At 51.7% G+C, this 20,958-nt stretch overlaps 1 protein-coding gene across 2 annotated transcripts in view; it reads left to right on the top strand.

The window, feature by feature from the left end:
• Nucleotides 1–20,958, top strand: part of URB1 (URB1 ribosome biogenesis homolog) — a 67,150-nt gene that overhangs the window by 25,661 nt on the left and 20,531 nt on the right. For both annotated transcript variants that reach the window (XM_035017590.1, XM_035017591.1), the window contains 16 exons: nt 173–302; nt 905–1,021; nt 2,272–2,384; nt 4,101–4,220; nt 5,887–6,003; nt 6,702–6,840; nt 7,598–7,768; nt 8,755–8,948; nt 10,934–11,152; nt 11,911–12,090; nt 12,939–13,794; nt 14,939–15,140; nt 15,809–15,995; nt 18,032–18,090; nt 19,635–19,828; nt 20,479–20,589. In XM_035017590.1, the coding sequence (XP_034873481.1) occupies nt 173–302; nt 905–1,021; nt 2,272–2,384; nt 4,101–4,220; nt 5,887–6,003; nt 6,702–6,840; nt 7,598–7,768; nt 8,755–8,948; nt 10,934–11,152; nt 11,911–12,090; nt 12,939–13,794; nt 14,939–15,140; nt 15,809–15,995; nt 18,032–18,090; nt 19,635–19,828; nt 20,479–20,589 (3,109 nt within the window). The remainder of the gene's footprint in view (nt 1–172; nt 303–904; nt 1,022–2,271; nt 2,385–4,100; nt 4,221–5,886; nt 6,004–6,701; nt 6,841–7,597; nt 7,769–8,754; nt 8,949–10,933; nt 11,153–11,910; nt 12,091–12,938; nt 13,795–14,938; nt 15,141–15,808; nt 15,996–18,031; nt 18,091–19,634; nt 19,829–20,478; nt 20,590–20,958) is intronic.

Genomic DNA, 20,958 nt, shown 5'->3' with positions numbered 1-20,958 from the left:
ACTCACAGAGGATGTGGGCCTGTGTTCCCTCCATCCCGTCTCTTACACACACACCCCCACGTGTGCTCAAATCCTCCCTTTGTTTTTGCTTTTCCTTAGTAGGTTCATTTCATTTATTTCCTTCCCTTGTTTAATGTGGTTGGTTTTTTTGTTTTCTTGTTTTCCCTTTTAGATTTTACCAGACCTCAACACCATCGTGTGGGTCTGGCAGTCCCTTCGAAAGCAGGACACAAAACAGGATGATGAGAAAGGAAAGAAGAGGGACAACCAGACTCCCACCTTCTGTGTGACTCCCGAGTGCGGTGAGAAGTGTGCGGGGCTCTGCTGTGTGCAGACAGGTGGTACGGGCAGCCAGGGACACCGCCTGCCTACAGGGGCTTTCAGGGCGTCTATTGGGAATGCACCCAAGCTTTATGTGAGCACCGTGACTCTCTAAAGACTTGAATGATGGGTGTTATGTACTCTGGCCTTTCCATGTTGGGGGTTGGGGGCTCTCATTTACTGTGCAGATAGAGCTGGGCTACACAGTCCCCCCAGTAATGGGATACATTGACTCAAACCTTGTTATTGGCCTGCCAGGCAGTGGGTCTCGTATCTTCTGTCTCTGCTATTTAATCTTTACAGTGACTGCGAGGGTAGGTGCTGCTGAATCCCCGTTGTTCAGATGAGGATGCTCGAGCACAGAGAGAGAGCAGCTGTAACCTGTCCCAGGTCACAGCACCGAAATGGGGATTTAAACCCAGTCTGTTTGGACAGTCCTGACCATGTTGACTTCGTAGGGATCTGTGTGCAGCCTCTGCATTCAGCGTGGGGTTGACTGCAATGGGTCACGGGTGGTTCGCCTGCTGATGAAGGGCAAAGAACAAGTGTGTTTCCTAATTTGAGGTGTCTGATTTTGGTTCAGATGATGCAGAAACCATTCTTCTGAAAGCCATTCTGCTCCAGGTCATATGCCTGTACCAGAAGGTGGTCCCACACGTGGTCATGCAGTACAACTTTGACTTCAGCAAGCTCCTGAAAGGTGTGTCCCCTGAGACCGCAGGCGCCCCTCTGCTGTGTGCTGGCAGGGATGAAGGACGGGCAGCTAAGCCAGAGCAGAGCCCCCGGAGCTGAGGGCCGGCATGCGTGAGCCCCCAGCCTGGTTATTTGTGTTTGGACTAATACATTTTAAATAGCCAGTGTTCCTTAAGTAAACATCAGATGAACGCTGAGCAGCAGGCAGAGCAGGGAGAAGCCAGGCAGCCTGAATTGTCTGCCGGGGATGAATGACAAATCTGATCGTGTGACATTAACTCTAAAGCCTCTTTTCAAAGGAGCAGGGCTGCAGAAATTAGAGGGCCCGAGATGTAATGAGCACTGGGTGTTACATGCAACTGGTGAATCACTGACCTCTACCTCTGAAACCAATAATACATTACATGTTAGTTGAATTTAAATAAAAAAAGTAATTAATTAAAAAAAAAAAGAAATGAGAGCCGCTGAGAAGGGATGTCTCATTTGCGCAGAGGCACTTCTGACATCATTGACTCATATTTTCCTCAGTGACGCAGGCTCAAACCACATCTTGTAAAAGTAATTTAGTGCTTGTCTGGTCACGTTTCCTTGATGGAAAAATTTGTCTAATAAAATCAACTTTATAATTGGGCCCACAGAAGAAAACTTGCAGAAATATCATTCCTGGCATTTATATAAGGTGTTGGAATAATCCTAATGAAAAGTTATAATTGACTTTTTAATTGTTGGAAGGCGAAAGGTTCTCCTTGCTGTGAGAATATGAAATTTACCATTTACTATTTAGTATCGTGTCGTTCCCAAGCAAAGAGAAATCCAGAATTCAGGGCAGAGGGTAGGGACCCAGGCTGGGGCTCCGGTGGCCACAGCGTGCTCATGACATCTCTGTAGTCTGGGGAGTGAGGCCGGTGCTTCCCACTGGGCTAACATCGGTGAGGGACCACACCCAGGGCGCAGCATGAGGGTCCCGGCTTCAGGCTGTAGGGAGAGGTCGGTGGGGGCCAGCGGGCTGCTTTGGGCTGGTGGAGTTGCAGGCTTTCTGCTGAAGATTTGGATAGACCACAGGAGGGGGAGGACGCGGCAGGTGAGGTGCGTCCAGGCAGAAGAGTGGGCCCAGGACAAGGGAGGACAGAGCCCCAGATCGCCCTTCTTATTTCTGCGGATGGAGTTCCTTCTCCGGTCCCCTTCGCCAGGGACAGCAGTGGCTGCGCACCTTCCTCCACTTGACTTCCTGTCTGTGTTCCTCCCTCCTGCCCACAGGCATCCTCTCAGAGCAGGGCCTCCGAGACGAGGTCCCTCCCATTCTGCAGCACCACATTCTCAAGGTGGCCCTGGAGCTGCCCGCCAGCAAGTTTTTGTGGTTAAAGGCACAGGTAGGAAGCGGAGAGCTCCCGCCTTCTGCTCACTAACTCGCGGGCATGTTGGTTTTTTGGCCTGGAAATTTCTCACTGGATCAGAACCTGATGGTTACAAGGAAGACATTCACGGTTCCCCCCTCAGACGCACGCAGAGCAGAGACCAGGGCCTCATTCGTGAACCAGGAGGCCTCAGAGTCTCTTTGCTTTGGCAAAATAGGGTGTTTTCGTGTGTTCTGACTGAAACAGTAACATTGCTGGGTATTGGGAGTTTGGGGTTTTTTTAATCTTGACGACTTTATGTCTTGTCATTTTAAAACTTTTTCGGAAATAAAGTACATTCCTTTTCTTTTGCCCTCATCCTGGAAGAAGTTAAGACAGAGATGGGAATAGATACCAAGCCAGGAGAGGATTGAGGCTGGCGGAAAAGTCTGTAAAAATTGCTGACATTTTTTTGCCTTTAATAATGTCTCCTAGGGTCCCAGGATCGAGTCCCACATCGGGCTCCCTGCTCAGCAGGGAGTCTGCTTCTCCCTCTGACCCTCCCCCCTCTCATGCTCTCTCTCTCTCATTCTCGCTCTCAAATAAATAAATAAAATCTTTAAAAAAAATAAATAAATAATGTCTCCTAGGACTTTCTGGAGAATATATAACATTGAATCAAAGGGAACTCAAGATTCAGCAGATACTTAACCTGTGTGTTTAAGCACGGGATGCCTATCACTTCTATCCAGAGGAAGAGTGACCAGGCAAAATGAAGCATTGTCCGAGTGTGTTTCTCAGTAGCTCACATGGCTGTTTTTTTAGTGACTCCGATCTTACTTAAAATCTTATGGAACTAATAGTGTAGAAATGTATGTGGGCATTTTTACCTGTTGTATTTCCAGGAAGGTGTGAGTGTGCAGGGGGCGCTGGGATCTGTGCCTTTTTTTCCAGGTCCTCTCCTGAGGTTCACCTGCATTGTAGTTGAGGATTGACACATGTGCTCCATGCATCCGCACCTTTACTGCCACTTAAAGGCGAGGCAGCCGGGGCACAGAGGGCTCAGGACACCTGTGCAGGATGGCAGCCGTAGCTGGAGGACCCAGGATTGGCCCCAGGCAGTGTTGCCCATGGCCCTGCTCTCAACCTCTGCACCCCACAATGAGGTCACTGCCACGGACCCCAGAGAGATGACCAGCCAGGGGTGTCGTTTTTCACCCCAGCTGAACAGGGCCAGTGGGAATCCTGCTGATTTATTTGGAAAGTGAACAGAGGGAGGCCTCTTAACTTTGCAAGAAACTGGTATTAAAATATTAATTTATATTCAGTGCGCCACCTTCTGCATACAAGGTGAAGTCTGCTGGGTTTCATGAATACCAGCACTTCATGTGCTCAAGGCCAAACGCAGCCTTGATGGCATTGGGACCAGGGATCTGGAGCTCCATGTACTTCACTGAGATATGCGTTGGAAGCTCAAAAGCCTTTGTGAGAGGCTAAATTATGTATAAGGGATCAATTCTGTCCGCACTGGCATTTTGCTGACATGCAACCAGGCCCAGTTATCCAACTGCTGTTCAGGGGTTTCGTTGAGCTTCTGAGGCTCCTCACGTCTAAAATCCCAGCAGTCTCACCAGGTTGTAGTTATACGAGAGCAGATAAGAGGCCTGGGAGCATGTTGGGCATGCAGTACCTGTTTGCTCAGTGTACTATGGCCTCTGTAATGTTGAGAATGTGCTGCTTTTCAAACTCCAGGAAGGCCCAGATGCAGAAATTATTGGAGGAGAGCGATCTGTATTTTACTTATTGATGAAAATGTTTGTGACCAGTAGCCATCTGCAGCTCAAGTCATCCACCAAACTCCTGATCATAAAGGTGAGTGTTTTCTACCAGTTCCTAATTCTGAGAGGCATTTTCACTCTTTGTTATGGTAGGTGCTTAGTAAATGGTTGTTGAATTAAGGGTGTATCAGGACTTCTCTAAACTTAAAAATGGGAGGTTTTGGGGCGCCTGGGTGGCTCAGTTGTTGGGCGTCTGCCTTCGGCTCGAGTCATGATCCCGGTGTCCTGGGATCAAGCCCCGCATCAGGCTCCCCACTCAGCAGGAAGCCTGCTTCTCCCTCTCCTACTCCCCCTGCTTGTGTTCCCTCTCTTGCCCTGTCTTTCTCTGTCAAATAAATAAATAAAATCTTAAAAAAAAAAAAGGGAGGTTTTATGGCACTTTTATGACTCCTAAACCCAGCTGTGTTCCCAAGAGGCAGCATGGAGTGGAAAACGTGGGCATTGAGGTCCTGTTCCTAGATCTGAGCCCTGCTTCTACTCCTTCCTGGGTGGCACTGGGCAAATTACTCAAACTCTCTGAATTTCGTTTTCCCATGGTGAACGGGAATGATGAAACGGTAGGCTTTCAGAGGAGAAGAGAGTACTTGTGATCATGTAGTAGTAGGTCATGCCTAGTACGTTATAGGCTCAAGAAATGGATTTCTGTTTACATAGACCGTCCCTCTTCCCACATGTCCAAACTCAGCCTTCTCCAGTGCTCAGCCGTCCTTACCTCCTCGGTCACCCATAGCATGGGTGTCAAAGTCCGTGGAAGGGAACAGGGAGTTGGACTGTTAGCTTCTCTTTCTTACACTTGGTACTCACTTGACGCAGCCGTAGGAAATCGAATTCGTCATCTCTGCCGTGCAGCAAATGTCTCGCGGGTGCCACAGAATTCACGTCATTGTTTGTAGGGTGCAGAGATTCTACCTTTCTTTGAAGTGCTGGTAATCTTGCTGCCCTATAACCTCACCTGAGCTGCTTGAAGAACGTGAACGTCTGGGTCTTGACCTCTACAGGTTGTCATTGCCCTATAGGCCTGCACTTGACCCCAGGCCGATTTTGTGATCGCTGACTGCATGTAGGTGGGATTGGCACCGTCGGGTCTCCCTTCGGTGCGCTCTGCTGCAGGGCTCATGCAGTGGGGCTGCTCAGACTCTCAGTCTGTGGTATCGGTCCATTTGGGGACGTCATTTAATCCCCCTGGTTCAAGGTCCTGCCCCTTAACACATTCTGTTCTCTTAGAAATGCTGGTGCTCCTTGCCCCGGGTCTGAGGCTTGAGAGGCCGCACTGTGGTGACGTGATGTGACTGACGTGACGTGAGTGGTGTTTGGAGAATTTCATGCAGGCTGATGGTTGGTTGCTGTGAGGGGCTGAGTCATGCACATCTACCTGGGGTCTTTGTGACAATCCAGGTATAAAAACCAGACTCCTAAGTAGCAGCTGGGGTTTTTTTTTTTTTTCTTTTTATTATTTAGGAGTTGAAAGAAAGGAATAGGAAGCAGCAAGACCAGGGATCGTGTGATCTTTAATAGAGTGCAGCATGATCTCTTTTCCTTGTTTCCCTCAACCATGGGAGTGTTGTTTTGAAAGAGTGGCTTTTGGAGTAGAACTGCAGATGAGACTTTGACCCCCTCCGTGCTCTTTGACCCCCTCCGTTATGCTGCTTCGGCTCGCACAGAGCGTGGTGACCCCAACCCTCCGATCTGCTTCCTGACAGATTCTTCGGGACACAGGGGTGTTCGAGCACACGTGGAAGGAGCTGGAGCTGTGGCTGGAGCACTTAGATTACACCCCAGAAGAGAAACAAGAGACTGTGATTCAGTTTTTGGAACGTGTAAGCACCTATTTCCAGTGTTAAAGGAGCATGTTAGTAAATAAGCCAATTAGCTTTTAGCTCAATTAAGGCATTTTGGGGTTTTTTGTGTGTTGTTTTTTTTTTAATTTTTTTTGTTTTTTTAAGATTTTTTATTTATTTGAGAGAGAGAGTGAGATAGAGAGAGCATGAGAAGGGGGAGGGTCAGAGGGAGAAACAGACTCCCTGCCAAGCAGGGAGCCCGATGCGGGACTCGATCCCGGGACTCCAGGATCATGACCTGAGCCGAAGGCAGTGGCTTAACCGACTGAGCCACCCATGCGCCCTCAATTAAGGCATTTTTGATGCACTGGTCCCAAATGCCCCGTTTCTGGCTTGCTTCATAATTTCTGCCGAGATGTCAGAATTTGCTTAGTTTTAGAATTTGTAAAATGGGTATATATTACCATGTACTATTTAATTACCTTTCGAGGATTTGTCTTTGCACGAAGAGAACAATAGTATGCTTAGAGCGATATTAAAAGCAGTGGTTTATACTAAAGGAATTTTTTTTTTAATTTTATAACAAAAAGTTAAAAACTTGGCAGAAAAATTACAGTTCTTATTGAGGACTGCTAACATTTTAGCTCTTCCCTCATTTTACCGGTGACATTTTTTGGCATATTTGCATTTCATTTGTGACCCTCAGAATGTTTTCTGCTTGACTCTTCAATGCCCAGGTTTTGCTGACTTTGGTGGCGAATCCCTATTCATACACAGACAAAGCCTCTGACTTTGTCCAGGAAGCCAGCACACTGCAGGCCACTGGGACGAAGCAGGATGCTGACGATGTCAGCATTCCTATCTCTCACATCGACGGTAGGCGCCGCTGCCTCTATGCTCCTTGGGCTTCTGAAGTTCAAGCCACCGTGGCAAATCAGTGATGAAAATGAGAGTTGTGTTCATGTCTTATGCAGATTATAGACATCTGTTTCTTTGAGTCAAAGCTCAGTCTACTCTGGAAATGAAAATTGCCTTATTTGCTCATAGAATGGGGGGTATGTACAGAGTCTGTTTGCTGGGTTATTTTTATTTGTGCAGTGTTTCCTCTGTGCCAGGTGTTGATCTCAGCTCTTCATAAATCTACCTCCTGCAACCTTGTGAACCACCCTACAGGGCAGGTGTCCTTTTCCTCATTTTATACAGGGATAAGACAGCTGAGGCACAGAAAGGTTAGGTAATTAGCTCAAGTCACACAGCTAGTACCTAGGAAAGTCGGGATTTGAACCTGACACTGGCTCTGGCCTGTTCTTCAACCCTTACGCTTTTTTGCTTCTCAGATTTTGACTTGTTTGCCGAATATCCAGGTTAAGGTTTTGGGGGCTTCTCCGTGTCACTTGAGGAAACTTCAGTCTCTTACCACCTGAGCTGGATATCCTGCATTTTGTCTGGCAGAGATCTCAGGATTTTATAGGCGATGTCCTCATCTATTTAGAACCAAACTTCCTATTAAGCCTTTTCCCCTGGGGACATTTAGCTTTTATCAAACGTTCTCTTATCCCTCCCTGTGGAGCTCTTTGCAGTGGGTTCCTTCAGTGGCTCTTGCCTTGGTTTGACTGTCCCCTTTCTGACTCAGATGTTCTCGACATGGTGGACGTCCTGGTGGAGGGCAGCGAAGGCTTGGATGAGGAAATTGGATTCTTACTGAATGATGACATGATCCTGCTCACGTTCCCATTCAGCGCGGTGGTCCCCGCCGCCCTGGAAGCCAGGAATAAGTTGCTCCATGGGACAGAAAGTGAAACAGGTACCTGTGTGTCGTCAGGATACTCTGGGTGCATCATCCAGCTGGGTCTCTGCGGAGTAGGAGGTGTGATTCCAGGGGCTCTGGGAGTAATGGCTGAAAATCCAAGGCAGCAAGATTCAGACCCACCAACGTGATAGCTACTTGGCCTTTAGAGCTGAGCACGTAAGGATAAGTCTAGAGGCTAGCTGGACTTCTGGGAGATGGTCATTTGAGCATAAGTCCATAATAATGCATTTGTGGGGCTGCACAGGCCCCTGCTGGAACACTGATGTTTTCTCTTCAGTGTTTGTTCTTCCTATCACGATGCTAGGCTAGGAGTCCTTCATACTTGCTGGAAATTGCTGGAACATAGAACCAAGGAAGTACTCACAGATCACAGTGGTGTCCTTAGGGTTGCTCAGGCTTTGCTGCAATAACAAAGAAGCCCCAACATGTAGTGGTTTGACGAGTAAAGCTGTTTTTCTAGACCTTGCCATAGCCTAGCACAGGTCACGTTGCTCTTCTGGGTGACGGTCCTGTAGGAGGCAGCTCAGGGCTCCAGGCCACTCCCATCTTGTAGCTGTGCTGTCTCAACATACGGCTTCAAGGGTCACCTTGGAAAAGGAAGAGAGAGAGGGCAGTCATGCTGAGGCTGTTCTGGCCAGGCCTGGAAGTGGCTGCCTCAGTCACGTGGTCCTAGCCTAACCACAGGCGACGCCCGCGTGCCAAGGAACGAGAGACGGATTGGTGAGCGCCAAGCGAGTCCTGGCCGCACGTGGCTTCTACATCACCTCTTCCACGCCTGGGTCTCCACTTCCAGGCCTTGGGACCGGAAGCCTGAGGGTGTGTGTGTCGCAGAGTCAATGCAACGGAGTGGATGCGCTCTGCAGTGGTAGCATCTGCCTTTCGGTGTGTTGGCCTGCATTTTGCTGGGTCTCAAATCCGTGTGGGAATTGGTGTTGCTGATGGGTCGCAGAAGGGTGGTCACACGTCTCATTCCCCTGCAGGAGAGAGCGTCGTGGCGTATCTGACGGCAGTGCTGACAGACCTGCTCCACACGCAGAGGGACCCTCTGGCTCTGTGTCTGCTGCTTCAGGCTTACGACACGTTGGCGCCTCCGGCCCCGCCTTGCTGCCATCAGCTGTCCCGGTTCCGCGGATACTACAGCCGCTGGATCCCAGAGCCAGCCCGAGAGGCCTCGGTGAGCTGGGCATCACTGCTCCCACGGAAGCCAGGCCTTTGCCTAGAAAACCCCGAGGTGCCTTCTGTGGGCCACTCTGGCTGTGCCCCAGCTGTGCAGCTGTCCGGCTGCTCAGTTTCCAGGGAGAAGCTTGTTAACCTTCTGCTTTCCCTGCACAAGAGAAGGCGCTCAGGGGGCATCACTGCTGTTCAGCTGCTAGGATGGAGCCTAGATGGCTCGGTGATGCAGGGAATTGAGTTTCCCGCAGGCTGCAGGGCTCCCTCGTCACGGTGCCGGCTTCGGGGCGGGAGGGAGGTTGCCGTTTCTCCTTACCGAGTCATCTGGTACGTGTGGGTCCTAGCTTTCTCCGGCGGGCCTTAGCACGCTCCTCAGCCGTGTGGGCTCAGCTGACCGCCCCCAGCAGTCTCCATTCTGTGAAGACCGGGAAAGTGGAAACAAAGAATCTTCTTTACGTGGGGACTACATTCTTGTAATGGGGTGCTGCAGGTCTGGCCCCATTGCAGACTGCTTACGAATGTTGGAGGGCAGGGGCGCAGTTAACTGTGGTGTGCATGTTGTGTATATATTCAATTTTTAGCTTTTCTTGAAAAAGGCGGCTCAGGGCCTCTTTGTCTTGTGATATTTGTAGCCGTCGCTTACAGTGCTTGCATGTTTCTGTTCGTCAGGGCCCGCTGCTAGGGATACTACGTGTGTTTTAAGTCCCTTAATCCTCACAGCAGCTCCAAGAAGGTCAGGACTTACTGGGCTCATTGCACACATGGGGAAACTGAGGCAGAGTGGTTCCACCTCTAGGCAGCAATGGGAGCAAGGTCAGGATTCCGCCCAGGCAGTGGGCTCCAGTGTCCACGCCCTTCCTGGCCGCTGCCACCTTCCCCCCCGCCCCCCCCACCTCCGGCTAGGCTGTGGTTCAGACTTGGTGGTGGCCGCTCAGAGCTCAGGGCAAGCGTCGCAGTTCAGGGCTGCACCTCACGGGTGCTCAGAGGAAGGCGTCCGCTTTCTGCTGAGTAGGTCCCAGCAGTGCTGCTCACCCTCCAGGGGGCGTCAGACATGGTCTCCAGGCCCCACCCTGAGTGCGTTCAGTTCGGCAGGGGGCCCCGGGGGGTTGGCCTCTCTCGGCGGTTCCGAGCAGCGCTGCTGCTGGTCCGGGGACCCTGCCCGGAGACCTGCTGTGTTTCTGGACACACGCAGCCTCGTTTCATTGGCCTTGCGATGTGGAGCGTGTGGAGTTAGAGTAATAAGAGGCACGTGGGGGTGAATAAAAAAGGCAGTGTGGTTGTCGTAGAAAAAATCAACAACTTCAGTTTGAGGTAGAAGTCCAGAAATTTGTCTTCATTCTGTCCGCTGTCTTGTTAGTCCCCCAACAAGATACTCTGACCAAGGCTCCTGGGGGAGGGCCTTTGGAAGGCCTGGAGCTTACCGAGCTGGCTCCTGCACGGCTGTGACCTCCCAGTTCCCAGTGATTAATCACAGTGACTCTTCTTCTTTTTTTTTTTTTTAAGATTTTATTTATTTATTTGATAGCGAGAGAGAGCGAGCATGAGTGATGGGGGGGCAGAGGGAGAAGCAGACTCCCCGCACAGCACAGAGCCTGTTGCGGGGCTTAAGATCGTGACCTGAGCCGAAATCAAGAGTCAGATGCTTGCCTGCACAGTGACTCTTCTGAGTGAAATGTCTGTCACATGTGGCTCCAGGCTGCCGCGTCCGTTCCCCAGCGTGTGTGAATGCCTTTCCGATCCAGTGCCTTCGTGTTAAGGCCCTCTGGGAACGTACCTGTGACTGGGAACGTACCTGTGACTGGGAACGCTGCGGCTTAATTTGCATAAATAAAATGTCACGCAGTCACGTGTTTTCCAGTATTAGGACGCGATTGTGAAGTGTCCCCTTGTCATGAACATCACCCCGAACCTGTCTTAGCAGACCGCACACCTTTTTTATCTGTGGTTGTTTGTCTTTCCTTCCCTCCGGGCTTTTGCTGCCTCCCCAAGGCCCTTCAGACGCCAGGCAGCCTTGCGCCCCAGGGTCCTCCAGCCTCCTCCTTCGCCGCCCTGCTGCAGACGGCCTACGAGAGCGAGGGCGCGCTCCTGGACGGGCAGGTTCAGGCGCGGCTGCGGGCTGCCCTCCCGCACGTCCCGATGCACCAGCTGCTGCGCTCGGCCACACACCTGCTGCTGTACCTCAGGAGCACCGTGCAGAGCTTCGGCCAGGTCCGCACCGCCCCGGCCTCTCCGCGCAGACCCCGCGTGTCCCCACATCTCGGCCTCCAGAGCGGCCCTTCGGGAGTCGGGTCCAGACCGAGTGACGGTGTTGCTAGAGCCCTGGAGTCTCATTGTCACCCCGTTGCTCACGAGGAGACTTAGTGAGGTGACATACACAGGACCACCCCCCCACCCACCCACCCAGCCGGGGAGCCTGGGCTGCTAGTTCACAGCCTGCCCCTCCCTCCTGGACTGCTTCTCCTCCCTGGAGCAGATGTGCAGAGGTGGGTTCGGCACCCAGTATCTGCAGGCTTCCGTACCCCTCGCAGAATCTGTACCCCTCAGCAGCTGCAGACCCCTGCAGACCAGGAGCCGACATGGCCGACCCTGCTGCCAGGGTCCTTCCCACGGCAGACGGTCAGTGCGCTGCCAGACCCACCGTCTTGCATAAGTTGTAATTTTGTCGTTCATTGGTGAGCTTTCTGTTCCCGGTGTGGTTTACGGAGTTTTAGTTTGGGCTTCCCTCACCTTGGTCAAGATAAACCTGCATACTTCATCGAGATTTAGGGGGCACATCTTACTGAGAAAGGACTTTGAGGTTCTTGGTGTTTTACAAGGAGTTGCCACTCTAGCCTGTTGCCCTCCTCAGTCCTTGTTTCTGGTAACGTGGCCCCTTCTGGTTGCGGAGGGACGCGGTAGTCACGGTCGTGGCGACTGTGAGCCCCCCCGCCGGCCTCTGAGCAGTCGTGCGGCTCTTGTCCTCACAGCTGGGCCGAAGTGCAGGGCCTGCCCTCCTGCAGCTCCTCCTGGACCTCCTCAGGCGCCTGGTCGTCCATTGTGTGCAGCTGGATGCGCAGAACCAGCAGAAATGCGAGGCCGCCCAGGCCGAATCCGACCTCTTTTTGGACATGGAGTCCATGGCCTCGCTAGAGCTGGCCAATGACAAGGTACCACTGCCATTCTTCTGTGGGTCTCCTTCCTGTTAACCTTTTCCTGTCAAGTCTCAGACCTTGGCTTTTCCTCTGCTTCTGATCCAACACGAGGACGTGTTCGTTGCAGGTAAATAAGGAATCACAGAACACCGCAGAGGGGACACTGAACCTCCCCCCGACTCCTGACCCCTGTACCCACAGATAAGCGTGGTATAATGTGGGCGTGTAGCTTTCCAGTTGCCTTCCCCGCGAGCTGTTTCTCGTACACTGGGTGACATGAGCATCTTGAGAAACTGGGAACGTTTTCCTTTTGAGCAGTTGCAGCCTGTGTTGAGCGAAGGCTGGGCGGTGGGTGCGGCTGGCCCAGTAGCTCCACAGCGTGAGCTTACCTCTCCCCTGCTGGGGACCTCGAAGCCACCATTCCCAGATGCAGGGTCTCCCGCGCTGTGATCCCGCTGCTCCCGGGATCCCTGTGTCCCTCGGTCAGGTTGATGTCGGAGGGCAGGGCTGCTAAGCAGGAACCAGATGATTGGTCTTCACCACATTTGGGCATTTCTGCATAGCCCATCCCCTGGTGGAGAGCAGTTCTGTTGTACAGTTAATCCGTCAGGCTGAATTCGTCAGACACCTGCCAGTGTGAGTGGGACACTGGCCCAGTCATGGTTCAGCTGTCACAGTTGCCCGGGGGGCAGGGAGAGGAGGGCAATGCAGTGCAGTCGGGTTATAGCTTTGACCAGGCTTGGGTTGGGGTGCTTTGGGGCTTGCGGATGGAATGGCTTAGGAATGCTGTTGTCTGCCCTCCATCCTACTCCCTGCTGGCTCTGGGCCGTGTGTGAGGTCTGTGCCTTATCACTCTATTTCAGACACTGGAGGAGGTGCTCGTGGCCATCCTCCGACACCCCACACTGGAGGGCTGGTACCTGGCCCTGGAGCAACAGGCCCTCCCTCCGCACACCCTCAGCCCCGTCCTTGTGAAACTCCTGGCAGCCCACCTCAGCGCAGGGGTCCTGCAGCTGCTAATGGCTAGCGCCCCGGTCCTCCAGAGCACTGGTCAGCGGGGCCTCCTGGCCAAGTACTTGGAGGCCATCACTCAGAGCGTGTTGAAGGAGTTGCAAAACAGGAGGACAGGCTCGGCCGCGTCACCACCAAAGACCCTCCCGCAACTGGAGGCCCTGCAGGGACTGCATCCCTACATGGAGGGCGCCCAGCTCCGAGAGGTCACCCTGGCCCTGCTGAGCCTGCCTGAGGCCCAGCTGGTGACCCAGTGGCCCACGAAGTCTCCTGGGAAGGAGAGACACCTGAATGCTTTCGGCAAGGTCCTGGTCCAGCTGTTGATCAGCAGCCCCCAGGACCAGCTGCAGAGCAGTGAGCTCCTTTGGGCCTCCGAGTTTGTGAAAGGCCTGGGGGCTTTGCTCCCCACATTGGCCGTGGACGAGCTGGACACTGTATTACTCCACACTCTGCAGAGAGAGCCCGCTCTGGCCCCCGTGGTTGGGGTGGACCTGCTCGACTACTGCCTGGCCCGGCGGACGCAGGCGGCCCTCGGCATCGCCGCCCTGTTCCTGCAGCTGAGCTGCACCCACCTCCTGCGGTTCGAGCTGTGGTGCGGGCAGCCCGGCACGGGGCTCTGCCTCCAGGAGCGCCTGGATGACTTGCTCCCTCTCCTCCACGCGTATCTCCAGGCCAGGACACAGGGCCACTGTGCACGCCCGGCCGGAGGTACAGCAGCTGGTGGCTTCGGGCAGCTGGGGGTGTTAAGTCAGAGGGCTGAGGAGGTCTAACAGGGAACTCCCACGGTTGGGGTGTGGGCTAAGTCTCTCTCTCTGTCCTCCAGCCACTGACCCAGCTCTGGAGATCGAGAAAGAGGAGAGATTCGCACTCCCAGCCCTCCCCTGTCTCGGGTCTCGGCCGTGGGTTGAGGTGCTGCCCCACACTCCCATCCACCCCCGGCTCCCCCCGCAGTAAGCGGGGGAGGGGTGGGTCGAGGAAGGGTCAGCATCAGGGCAAGGGAGGCATTTGGGGTGACCGCCCTTTGTCCCAGCCCATTGTCCCCAGTAGAAGAGGTGTCAGTGAGTGATGCTGAGTCAAGGCAGATTGGGCCCAGCCCTCTTCCTCCACCTGTAGGGTTTCAGGTCCGAGGCATTTTTTGCTCACCTGAAATTTGCCTTAATTTCTTTTTATCGTGGGTATGAATGATTGTTCACTCACTGTTTTCCCTCAGTGTGTCATGACTTTGTACCAGTGATGACAGATGTTTTAAAAAGTAAGAGAGCCTCCTTCTAGTCAGTGATTCTTTTTTTTTTTTAAGATTTATTTACTATTTTAGACAGAGAACGAGTGGGAGGGGCAGAGAGAGAGGGAGAGAATCTCAAGCAGACTCCATGCTGAGTAGGGAGCCTGATGTAGGGCTCGATCTCACAGCGCATGAGATCAGATAGACCTGAGCTGCAACCAACAGTTGGACACTTAACTGACTGAGCCACCCAGGCGCCCCCTCTAGTCAGTGATTCTTGGTGTACCTCTCCAATTCCCGTGCCTTTGAGGCATGAATCGCGAGCGAGTCCAGAACTTTGGTCCTCACAGTCCCATGACCAGCTTCGAGCCAGACACTCAGGGCCCAGTGTCAGAGGGTTGACTGACGAGAGGTAACCAGTGGCATGCTGGTCAACGTTTAACAGACTGGCCCTCGCATTTGCCAGTCTCCATGGCATCTGTGCTCCTGCCCTGGCCAACCTCAAGATACGAGTGTGAACTCACCCAGTCACAAAATTCCTAAAAGTTCGCCATGGGCTCTGTGAGCTGGTACGTGCTGGCCCCAGCATGCCGCAGTGTGTGACCATTTCTCCTTTTTGTCTCTGCCTAGTGTGCTCTGCTGTCATTCCCGTCTTGAGGAAGGCCCTGTGGAAACGGCTGCAGACCAGGCTTCTCAGCACAGACGGGCCCCCAGCGTCCGGGCTGTATCAGGAGGTCCTGGCCCAGCTGGTCCCGTTTGCAAAAGCCAAGGACCTTGCTGTCCTCATGGACCATTTGCCCAGCTTGCTTCAGACTCCGGGCAGGCGCGAGAGGTATGAAGGCTTACGTTCCCCTCTCCGCTTCACTTTTCCCTGTAGCTTTTAGAAACTAGTGGGAAGTTGCCGCACTGCTTTCATGCCAGTCGGCGAGAAGGCACCTCCTACAGGAAGTCTTCTTCCAGCCATCCTGCCTGGAGCGAGCACATCTCCATGAGTGGATGGCTTGGTCTGATGTCCTGAGAGCAGCGGCTCTCAACCGGGGGTGATTTTGCCCCCTCAGGGGACAGTTGGCCACGTCTGACATTTTTTATTGTCACAACGTGGTGGAGGGGGGCTGTCGCTTCTGGCATCTAGAGGATAGAGGCCAGGGGTGCTGCTGAATCTCTTCTCATGTCATAGCACTGCTCCCCCTGCCAAGAAAGAATAATCTGGCCCAACATGTCTGTAGAACTGACACTGAGATAGCCTGATTTAGGCAAAGTCTGGACAATATATCTTTTCTTCTGGTGCAGTAGTATTGTTTCCGGTAATTGTAAAAATGTTGGTGTATCTGTGACGCTGGAGCAAGGAGGCCAGGGCAGCCATGGACTCTGGTGCTTAGGTGCTGTGGGGGAGTGGGACTCAGAGCTCTGTCCCAGGTGGCCCGTTGTAATGGGAGTTACACTTAAGCTGGAGGGGTTTAGGCCATCCCCCCGACTCTGTGCCTTCTGTCTTCTGTGCAGTTGGAGCGTGGCCGACTCTGTGTCTGCAGTGCTGGAAGGGTCGGCCGGAGAGCTGCGTACCTGGAGGAGGACTCTGTTGGAGTCCTGTGTGAAATGGCTGATCGTATCTTTCCGTGGTGGCCAGCAAGACCACGACGGTGCCCGGGATCAGGAGAGGCAGATGCTGCTGAGATTTAGTGAGCTGCTGGTAGGTGTCTTTCCTTTCCTTAGAGAGCCTGATTACACTTTGAAAGGAAAGAGTGGAATAGACAGACCAGAGTTCACAGATGTGCACCCAGAAGTAGTGGGAGATGAGCAGGGCTGACTCTGCCCCGAGACGATGCGCTGCCTTCTTCCAAGAACGGATGTAGGATTTTGTCAAGCGCATTTTCGCTTCTACTGAAATGGTTTATGGTTTTGGTTTTTTTTTTAGTCTGCTAATAAGATGACTTACGTTAATTGAGTTTTGATGGTTAAACTAACTTTACGTTCCTGGGATACACCTGCTTGATGACAGTGTATTACAGTTTTTCCGTATCGTTGGATTTGATATGCTAATATTTTATTAAGAATTTTTCCATCTGTGTGCATGTGGGATATCTGTTTATAATTTCATTTTCTAGCAGTCTGTTGTTTTTTGGTTTTAGGGTCAGGTAACATAGCCCTCAGAATGAGTTGGGAAGTTTCATTCCAGGTTTTTCTTTCCTGTGAGCATTGTCAAACGTCGTTGCTTTCCCGTCTTCTGGCATACATTGTTCTCGATAAGAAGTTTGTCATTCTTACCTTTGTTCCCCTGCCTTAGAATCTTTTTTTCTTTACGTTGTTTAAAGCAACATGATCATGATGTGCCTTAGAGTAGTTTTATTTAAGGTTCTTATGCTTGGGGTTCATGGAGCTTCTTGCCACTATGAGCCTAGAGCTGTCATAAAATTTGGAAATATTCAGCTATTTTTGGTCATTATAAAATTATTATTTTTGCACAGGAATAACATCCTGAAGGATATGAGTTGTTCCTCAGTCCGTGATGTAAAATTGCATTAAAACTCATAGGGTCTGTGACTTGTGTTTAAACTCTGGACCCAAAATTTAAAAAGTAATCCTCAGGAAAATAACCCTAGGTGACAGTTGTGTGATAAATAGATTTGTAGGTTATAGATCAAGCGGTGTGCTTATGTTGTATCAGGAGACTTTTTAACCTGTATCTCAGCCTTAATTCATTGTGTTACAGGTTTGTGCGTTCAAAGTACCTAGGAGCCCAAACATGGCAGAACTAGGGGGCACAAGGAACATCCCTGAGACCTAGGGAGAGCTGAGCGTAGAGGAGGGTGCTGGGCTCACCCACCACTGGTGACAGTGGCCCTTCCTGTGTGACCCTGTCGTCAGCCCCTCATCCAGGAGGCCAGCTCGATGACTGAGGGCAGGCTGTGCTCTTCTCAGGGATTTGCCTCCCCCCTCCCCTACCTCCCGTTCTCTCTCTTCTTTTTTCCTCTTTCATAGATGCACTGTTTCTAGGTTTTAGGTTCACAGCAGAGCTGAGCAGACAGTACAGAGTTCCTCTGTGCCCCCTGCTGCCAGGCACACGCAACCGCCCACTCTGAGCCCACCTCACCAGCCCTTTTAACTGAGGAATAATTTTCATGTTGTGAAATACAGGCTCTTTGTGTGTGTGTGTGTGTGTATGTATGTGTAAATATGGGCTCTTAAGTGTAGAGTTTAGTGTTGACAAATGCACATATACCCTCGTGCCCACACTCCCATCAGAGATTTTCATCATCCCAGGAAGTTCCCTTCCCTCCAGAGCACCCACCCCTGTGATTTAACTTAGCGCTGTATTTGGAGATTTTCTCTACATCAGTGACTGTGGACCAGCATCGGCCCTGCTGATGGTGCAAAGGTCTTCCGCTGGGGAGAGGTGCCGTCCTGTGTTTAAGCCATGAGCAGCTGGCCCTGTGCATGACACAGGCCACGATTGCCTTCTGAAGTGGTGGACAGAGGGATAGGTAACAGGGAGTGTTTTTCTGCTCATTTGGTGATCATAGACATGCTAATAAAATGACAGAGCCATTAGCAGAAATAATAAAACAATTTAAAAAATCAGAGAAAGAAACAACTGCGTGCTTCTATGGATTCCTTAGGTCCACTCACTGTTTTCCGTGTTTACTGAACGCCTCTAATTTAAGATCTGTATTCTGTGCTTTAAATGAATTGAAGATGTCCCCTGAATATTTCTTCTTTTATTCACAGAATTCCCTTAATGAAGTTGATCCTGGTGATTGGCAGAAATTTGTGAAGACTGGACTTAAGTGAGTCCGTTTTGCTCTCTCGGGGTAATTGAGTAAGGGCGTGAGCATGCGACGCCAAGCCTGCGTGGTAGCTCGTTAGCCCGGTGTCTGTGGATCACGGGCCGCTCCCGGCTCACGGATGACGGGGTGTGGGATGCCGCGGAGGCTGCACGATTTACCCACTGACATGACGATGACAGAAGCAGCCTTTAAAAAATGAAATATTTTTAAGAAACCAGAGCACGCAGAGAATACGACAGCAGCGCCCCGATCGAATAAGTGCCGGCAGCTTCCTGTGTTTGTCTCTCTCCCCCCCCCCCCCCCCATAAAGCGTCACTCTCCTGAGGTCAGGCTTCATCATGGCCATGGTTGTTTTCCTACCTTGGTTGCACGCCAGCATGTCTCTAAATAGTAATGACAGTATTTTAGTTGGCTTCACTTCCTATACAAATGTATCGCCTTATGTGTCTTTTTTTTTTTCTCTTGCACTCAAGTGTTTTTGAGTTACCCATGCTGATACACTTAGATCTCAGCCCATTTGTTTTTGCTGCAGGGGTCGGGGGGTATGATTCTGTTTTCAGCCCCCCCCTCCCCCGCTGGTGGACATCTTCCTCCCTCCCTCCCTTCCTCCCTCCCTCCCGTGCCTGCAGTGAAGGCTGCGCGCCCCTTCATGCCTCGTGCCAGGTTTTCTCAGGGAGCGGCGCTCGCTGGCAGGGAGTGTGGCCACAGCTTCAGTTTTACTAGATTTTTAGCTTGCTCTCCAAAGTTTCCGAGCTCACCTAGCACATCTTTTCCTCACATCCTCACTCGCACTTGATAGGGTCAGACTCATGAAACTGTTGTTGTGCCTCTAATTTTCACTTCCCTGATTAGTCACCGACTTGAAACAGAAAAATGCTTTACTTGGCCCAAGAGAAGAGAAAGATGTGAAGGTGGGTCACAGATCAATGACTGCCTTGGATTGCCATCATGGAATAGTGACATTTCTTTTGGGCTTTGGTTAATTTGTATTTCTAGAATGCCCACTGTATGCTAAGTGATTCTTAAGGTTAGTCACATATGATTGAAAAGCTGCTTTATTCCAGAGCAGGTTGCTTTCATCCCTTCAGTGGGTCCTGAGGGATGAAGGCCGAGAAGGCCTCTGAACCCCTGGATGGGAGCTCTCAGTAGCCGGACGCAAGGAAGCAGGGAGGCTGACGTGGCAGGGCGGGCTGAGCAGTGAGCGGTATCTTGATTCAGGCTCAGCTCTTCTGCCTCCTGGCACTTTAACTGAATAGGAAGTTCATTTGGTGTTTGCACTGCAGGAAAATAAATGCATCCCCTCCCTGTTTTCAGAAATGCCCGCTGCCATGGGTGGACGGCTAGATGTGTGATAGAGCAAGTGTCCTGCAGCGTCAGTAGTGGGATCTACATGGGTAGACGGGTATGCGCTGTAAAATTGTCATCTTTGTGGCGTGTTAGAAATTTTTCTGAAGAAAATGCCAAGAGAAAGGTTTTTTGTTGTATCCTGCGAAATAAAACTCCCCTATATGAAGTTCTTTCCCCCTTTGATTCATGCCTCCTAGATTTCGGTATCAGGACCACGCGTTTTTAAAGGCCCTCCATGCTGCCATACAGTGCCTGTATCTTCCTGAAAACTCCGTGTGCACGAAGCTCATCCAGCTCCCAGTGGTCCACATGATGCTCACGCAGCATTCTCTCTTTTTGCCAACTCTACTAAAGTCTGAAGAAGAGGAAAACCTGGACAGTCAAGTAAAAGGTGACCCCCACTAGCTGCACACCAAGGTTTAGCACTGATGCGTTTTCAGAGCTAAGGAGGCATTACCAAAATGGCATTAGGATGTTTCGTTTCTGTCAAATCCAAGCCCAAGAAGTATTTCCTCTGACTTTGGGCCAAGCAGCAGAGGAGATGGTCTGAAGGGTCCTGTCCTCTTAAAGCCACGCTCTGCCTGGAGACAAAATGAACATGCTCAAGCCGGTAGAAACCCCCATGGGGTCGGTCTGTAATCAGCTGCTGGATCCAAGAGAGCCGTGCCCCGAGTTGCTGGTGTGGGTGGTAGGAAAATCACAAAGGCCCCGCTGTTTATTTAGGCAGGAGTAGATATATAGAGACTTTACTAACATAATCACAGAGGAGCATGCTTAGGTGTTAAAATCTTTGGTGGCTTAAAATGTGGGAGGGGGAGTGAAGAGAGCAATGGCAGCCTTGCCAAGGAGAGAGACAGTGGTGAAGATATGCCTCATTTAAAAAAGGAAAAAGAGGGACAAGGCACAGTCCAGAGACTGATACTGTTCAGAGGAGGATATTTCAAGCATTTAAATGTTCCCTGAAATGCTTCCTCATCTACTTTTATTTTTGTGTGCACATCTCCCTGCACTGATATGCATCTCGGTGTTATTTCCTTCCAGAAGCGCTAGTGGATCTGATGTCAGTGGTGGTGAAGATGTGTCCCTCTGTCTGTGAAAGCGGCCACTTTGCCGTGCTCCTTGGGGCCTATGGTGCCACTCTCAGCGTCCTGGGTAAGGGTGTGGGGGCTGGGTGGTATGGCCAGGGGGTGTGAGGGGACTGGGGAGGCGATATGACTGGGGAGTGTGGGGACTGGGCCATGTGACCAGGGAGTGTGAGGGGACCAGGTAGGCAGTGTGACCAGGGAGTGTGAGGGGACCAGGGAGTGTGAGGGGACCGGGCAGGCAGTGTGACCAGGGAGTGTGAGGGGACCGGGCAGGCAGTGTGACCAGGGAGTGTGAGGGGACCGGGCAGGCAGTGTGACCAGGGAGTGTGAGGGGACCGGGCAGGCAGGGTGACCAGGGAGTGTGAGGGGACCGGGCAGGCTGTGTGACCAGGGAGTGTGAGGGGACCGGGCAGGCAATGTGACCAGGGAGTATGAG

This window comes from Mirounga leonina, unplaced genomic scaffold (genome assembly GCF_011800145.1).
Source record: "Mirounga leonina isolate KUSES-001 unplaced genomic scaffold, KU_Mleo_1.0 Mir_172, whole genome shotgun sequence".
Lineage (NCBI taxonomy): Eukaryota > Metazoa > Chordata > Mammalia > Carnivora > Phocidae > Mirounga > Mirounga leonina.
The sequence above is the reverse complement of the archived record's forward strand: the minus strand, read 5'-3'. Positions and strand labels throughout refer to the sequence as shown.